Raw genomic sequence first — 6497 nt, 5'->3', positions numbered from 1 at the left:
ACAAACAATATGAAAATATAAAATTTAGGTGCTAGGTATGTAAATACACAATTTGATGGTATGTATGTAAATTGCAAAGGTTCCAAGAGAAATTGTTTTTTGTTTCATTTATTTTATTTATCGATTGGGTGTCGACTTTGTAAAAATGATATTTATATATGAGATAGGTAAATGGATTGGGTGCAGTGTATGTAAATTTCCGTTATTTTATTTGTCCTTCGAGAGGCAACTGACTTCGAATCGGATTTTCGGAAGTACGAGTCTGTAGAATGCGACCATATGATTGGATTCCGGCAGTTTACGTCGTTTCGGTGCCATTTACTTAGCTCGCTCGCACCTAAATACCCGAGACTGTCTGCTCTCTGCCGCGACCGTGTACCCGCTACCGGATTTCTGCTCTGCCCTCTTTTGGGTTACGGCGATTTATTTAGATTGCTTGTCAAATTCAATGGTAGGGCGAACTGCAGCTCCGGCTCGCTCTAATTGTGTGGATGCGTGGCTACTTCATGAGTTCTCTGCCTATGGTTTGAATTGAATGAATCTACGCTTATGAATCGAGGAGATATCGTGTTTAATCTATTGCGACGTACTTGGATCGTGCGGGTTTGACGATACTTCATCTGCTTTAGGTTGAGTCTCTTTGTTTCTCCAGCCTTGAATGCCAGTTCTGTGGACGAAGGCTTGAAGAAATCATGAATTGGAAAGAAAAGGCGAGAGACAATAGAGAGCAAAGTGGAGCTATTCCCTGTGGCCAGGTTCGGGTTCTTGTTGCCGGTGATTCAGGTACTTCTAATCGATATTTTTATCCTTTCTTTGATTACTTAATTATTTCATGGAGGGATGATTTCAAAGAGGATTATTCTACTTGGTTTTTCTTTTTTTGTGTATTTTTGAATTATTATTAAGATGAACAACTTAAAATAGTTAGGGAAGGTAAATGTAGCAACGCTCAATGATATGAATTGGAAGGTTGTTTACATTTGTTTGTTAAATGACACCGAAAATTACTGGAACCCTAGAAAAGTCAAACTTCTTGATCTGCCATTTTCTTATAGAGGCTGCTAGAATTTTCATTATTAACGGCCTCAATTAGTTGCTGATCATGGATTATACAAATAATTTTTAATCTTTTGTTTGGTTGACCTATGATATAATGATCATTTCAATTAATGCTAGAATGAGTTAGTTTAGAAGGAATATTTGGAATTCAGAATCATAGGATGCCTAACAATAGATTGAGTCAAGTGGAGTTGCGTACTGAGCTGATGAAATCGTTAGGGGTGAAGAGCTGATGAAATTGTTGATGGAGGTGGTTATGGAGCTTGACGCACCATCAACATTGTGGTATTAAAGGGAAGTATTTAGGTATCGTAAGGAGTTAGAAGGGATTGGGTTTGGCCAACATGATAGAGGGAACTGAACATGAGGAAAAGGGGATCAACCAGCATTGTGATACGACAAATTAATTCAAATTTCATTATTCTAGCTACTTTTTGTAATAGACACTGTATTGAAATACTATGATAAACCTACTGATTTCAATGCAATGACAAATAGTTGTAACTACAAATGACACATTAACGCTTGATAATTCACATACAGTTAAAGGACAGATGCATGAAACATATCATAGTATAAATAAAAGACATGAACGATATAGGAACATAAATATTGACAAAAGTACCAAGCCCTGCATCAAAATGGAATTTTGTTTATGTCAGTTTATGGAACTAACAATAAATAGCTCCATAGCATAGTGATATGCATAGTAAGTGTGAAACCACATTTCTGTAAACCGACATAGAGGAAATGAGAAAATTGAACAAGAAGTGAGGAGTCAAACAGTTAAAGGAGGGAGGTGAAGCGTAAGGGTCAGAAGCCAAACAGGTAAATTTTGCTCTATAAAACGTCGAAAGCGACTTACCTGTACGTCGAGTTGTTTCTATTGCAAAAGTCGAGCAGTTGGAGCCTGACCGATCAAGGAAAAGATGCTCTCGTTATGTCATCAAGTTTCGAGCAGGCATTCGGTGCGAAGGTAGAAGACAAGCAGAGCACAGGGGAAGATACCGAAGGAGAAGAAGAAGAAATGTGAGGAAGAAGAGGTTGGCCAACCCTAATTGTGGCGTCAGACATCGTCTTCACTGCGGGAGGAGATCCTTTGTGCAGAAATCGCTAGATCTCGATCAATAGAGCCGAAGGAGAACAAAGGGAGAAAGAACGCGCGACGACATTCTTGCGTACGTGCAAGAGGTCAAGCCAAGTATTGCACACAAAGAAGAGAGGGATTCACTTTCGGGGCTTAGGGCTTGACCAAGCTTTGCCGCTCGGTTCAAATGAATTAGAGCAAGGGAGAGGGGAAAAAAAAAGGTAAAAAATACTTAATTGTTTGAGTTATTATAATTAATTAAAATGAAATTTCAGAAATTTAATAGTTAATTGATTTCAATTTTATTTCTAATTGTTTAAATGCTATCAATAAAAAGACAAAAACACGAAAAAGAGAATTTTGCAATTAATTTAAATGTTTAATTATATAAGATGGTTTGGTCACATTAAGCGTCGACCATCTGATGATCCGATTAGGAGAGTAGGTGTTTTAGATTTGACGTATGTTAAGAAAGACAGAGGTAGACTTACAAAGACTTGGGCTTATTGAATAAAAAATGATCTTAATTTATTAGAACTAAATGAAACTATGATACTAAATAGGACGCAATGAAAAAAAAAGATTCATGTAGCCGACCCCACGTAGTGGGATTAAGGCTTTGTTGTTGTTTGTTGTTGTTGTTGTTGATGATGAGATTAGGTTTACAAGCTAATTTAAAGGTTTATAAGTTAAGCATGTTAAGAAATATAGGAAAATTAATTATGGCATAAGATATAGTAATAAAAATATATGAGGTAGCTTAATATTAAAATAAAAATTTGGCTAAATTAGTTAGTTATGTGTTTCATGAAAAACTAAAAGAAATTAGATCACTATATAGGTAAATTTCTATATAATTAAAACAAATAATTAATTAATTTATTATGAATAACTGTGTTTATTATAGGTTTCAAATTTTAGAAGAGTCGACGAAAAAATAAATTAAATAACAAATTAATTATCATCGAGGTGAATATTCATGTTCTTATTTTCTGGTGATAGTTTGTTTCTTCTACATCAAATATATTTACTAGTACCATCACTGCAAACTCGGAATTTTGAATTCTAGTAAATTTTTGTTCATATTGTAGGAATGATATGTGTGCATGAAATTTTTAAATGATTTGTAAGTATATTGTCTAATATGCTAAATTTCGCTCTATAAAATGTCGCAAGCGACTTGCCTATAGCGTCGAGCAGTTTCTATTGCAAGGGTCGCGCAGCTGGTGCCAAACCGATCAAGGAAAATATGCTCTCTTGACGTCATCGAGCTTCAGATAGGAATTCGGTGCGAAGGTAGATGATGAGCCTAGCGCAGAAGAAGATACCGAAGAAGAAGAAGAAACCTGTGGAAGAAGAGGCCGACCAACCCTAATCGTGGTGCGAGACATAATCTTCACTGCGGGAGAAGATTCTTTGTGCAAAAATTGCTCGATCTCGATCAACCAAGTTGAAGGAGAAGAAAAGGAGGAAGAAGGCGTTCGTGCGTATGTGCAGGAGGTCGAGCCAACTATCACACACAGAGAAGAGAGGGATTGACGTTCGAGGCTTAGGGCTTAACCGAGCTTTGTCGTGCGGTTCAAATGGATTAGGGCAAAGGAGAGAGGGAAATAAGGTAAAAATACTTAATTATTTTAGTTATTATAATTAATTAAAATAAAATTTCAGAAACTTTATAGTTAATTGATTTCAATTTTATTACTAATTGTTTAAAGATAATCAGTGAAAGGCGAAAGTATGATAAAGACAATTTTGCTGCAAGGAATTCAGGTGTGAAGCTTAATTTAAGTGTTAAATTATTTTTTATATGAGATTAGTTTTACAAGCTAATTTAAAAATTTCTATGTTAAGCATGTTAAAAAATATATGAAAATAAATTATGGCATAATGTATAGTAATACAATCATATGAGGTAGCTTAATATTAAAATAAAAATTTGGCTAAATTAATTAGCTATATGTTTCATGAAAAACTAAAAGAAATTGGATCAATATAGGTATATGTTTTTATAATTAAAAAATTAATTAATTAATTTATTATGTTTATGTTAGGTTTCAAACTTTAGAAGAGTCGACGTCAAGATAAATCAAATAACAAATTAATTAGTATTGATGTGAGTACTCGTGTTCTCATACTATATAGGTATTTTGTTTCTTCTACATCAAATGCATTTACCAATAATATCATTTGCTATATTGAAATTATTGCAAACTCAGGATTTTGAATCCTAATGAATTTTTGTTTATATGGTAGGAATGATATGTGTGCATGACATTTTAAATGATTTATAAGTATATTGTCTGATATGCAAATATGGATGAAATATATTTTTAGTAAATCATGATTTTAATAGAATGTTTGTATATGCATGATTGACTATGATGGAGTCATCTCTCGATGGTACTGGTGAGAGCATACTAAGGTACATATGCACATATATGTGAAATAATATTGATATTGAAGTACCTTAAGTGGTATAATTTTTAGACGGTGCTCCTATGACAACTGTATAAATATAGAATGATATTGGTATGTTATTGATTAATAAAATTCATTGATAATATCTAAAATGTTAACATTGATTTATTAAAGATTTAACTATCATGCATTTTACTTTTTTTTTATTTGTATTGTTTTAGTTTATAAATATGAGTTTTCACTAGCTTATTTTGTTCACTGATATTTTTAAATTAACTTTTTTAGGTTAATTTAATTGTTTAAAAGATGAAAGATAGAAGGTAAAATATTTATAAAAGATGTGGACAAATAATAACGATGTAATTTTAAATATGTTTCTTTAATTTAATTTAATTAGTGACTCTTTTATTTATTAAATTGTAGCCGAATATAGAAAATTTAGTTTCTACCATCTGACCGTAGTGACAGTAAGACCAACAAGAGAGGTTATTTTTATATAAACAAAATTGGTTCTATAACAATCATAGATAGAAGAAAATAATCGAACCATGAATATCCTTTCGTTATAATAATAAAATATATTGGTAATTTTATTTAGAGGCATTTACAAACACTAACAATTCTTATGTATTTACATATCAAACATCTAAACTCTCATATTTACCACTCAAATCTTTAACATCACGAAAAAATACCGCAATTGCTAACTTCATAAAAGTGTATTAGACCTTTTCATGCATTGATTTATGACACCAATGTGTTTTAAGTGTAAATATTATACTTTGGGTGTTAGACATGTAACTACATAAAAACGTGTCACATGTATATAGATTTTCCTTTTTACTTATATAGAGTATACTTGGGAAATTTAAAAGAACTTATGACTAATGCGTGTGTCAATTTCTGGATTGGGTCTTCAATATAATTAGACTAACCAGCCCATTATATAGATCAATTGGGTGAGCTTCTTGTTGTTGATAATAGACTATCTGATAATGTGAAACATAGAGTGGTTTGAACATTAATGTCTTATGTTGATCAATCTACTGTATAGTTATCTTGTTGCTTGTTTTAATCTAGAACATAATTGTTCCTCTTTAGTGCTGCCTATATTATAGACTACGTTTTAATAGCTTATGTACATGACTTTTTAATAACTGTGAATAAAATTCATTCCTAGATCATAAAAACTTTAATCAGTTGTTCGCAGGTGTTGGGAAAACATCATTGGTCCATCTACTTGTAAATGGTTCTGCAATCTCTCGTCCTTCTCAAACTGTTGGCTGTACAGTTGAAGTCAAGGTAAGGTTTTTTGCCTTTTGATACAAACACCATTTAGTTTTTCATTGATCCTTATGTGTTTCCTAATGGCTTTCCAGCATATTACTCATGGACGTAGTGGAAGCTCTTCTAGTAGCATAAAAGGTGATGAGGAAAGGGACTTCTTTGTTGAGCTATGGGATATCTCTGGACATGAGAGGTACAAGGATTGTCGCTCTCTTTTCTACAAGCAGATCAATGGTAAGGGAGGATTTCCCTTTTCTTGATCTTTCTATCTGTTATTTAATCAATTTTTGTAGGCATCCATGCTATCTAGGTTTTATAATTGTTACCATATTTGCATTACTGCTGTCTTACCTATAATTGTTTGCCGTTTTTCATAGCTACCCTCTTGTCCAAGTTCCTGTTCTACTACTTTTATAGCACGCCTTTTGACTTTCTTGTTATTTGTTCTTTTAAAAGCACAAATTTTGGTTTTCTATTAAAATTTTCGCTTTCCATAGAATTATTAACCTATATTAGGTTCTTTATAAATTGATAACTTAAAATAAAGAAAGGAAAGGATGTGAATAACATGCAGCACGAGGACCTTTTCAGTGAACTGTAAAGAATGTTCATATGCACCAATTTAGCGAACAGTTAAAAGAATGAT

The 6497-nt window shown here is 32.7% G+C and overlaps 1 protein-coding gene across 1 annotated transcript in view; it reads left to right on the top strand.

Annotated features, from left to right (window-relative positions):
- The first annotated feature begins 212 nt into the window (after window positions 1-212).
- Window positions 213-6497, top strand: part of LOC110032277 (small GTPase LIP1-like) — a 47440-nt gene continuing 41155 nt past the window's right edge. Inside the window, exons 1-3 of the mRNA XM_020735849.1 lie at window positions 213-783; window positions 5775-5866; window positions 5944-6085. Of these exons, the coding sequence (XP_020591508.1) occupies window positions 693-783; window positions 5775-5866; window positions 5944-6085 (325 nt within the window). The 5' untranslated portion in view covers window positions 213-692. The remainder of the gene's footprint in view (window positions 784-5774; window positions 5867-5943; window positions 6086-6497) is intronic.

This window comes from Phalaenopsis equestris, unplaced genomic scaffold (genome assembly GCF_001263595.1).
Source record: "Phalaenopsis equestris unplaced genomic scaffold, ASM126359v1 Scaffold000904, whole genome shotgun sequence".
NCBI classification, from domain to species: Eukaryota; Viridiplantae; Streptophyta; class Magnoliopsida; order Asparagales; family Orchidaceae; genus Phalaenopsis; species Phalaenopsis equestris.
Note: the sequence above shows the minus strand (reverse complement) of the source record. Positions and strands in the feature narration are given on the sequence as shown.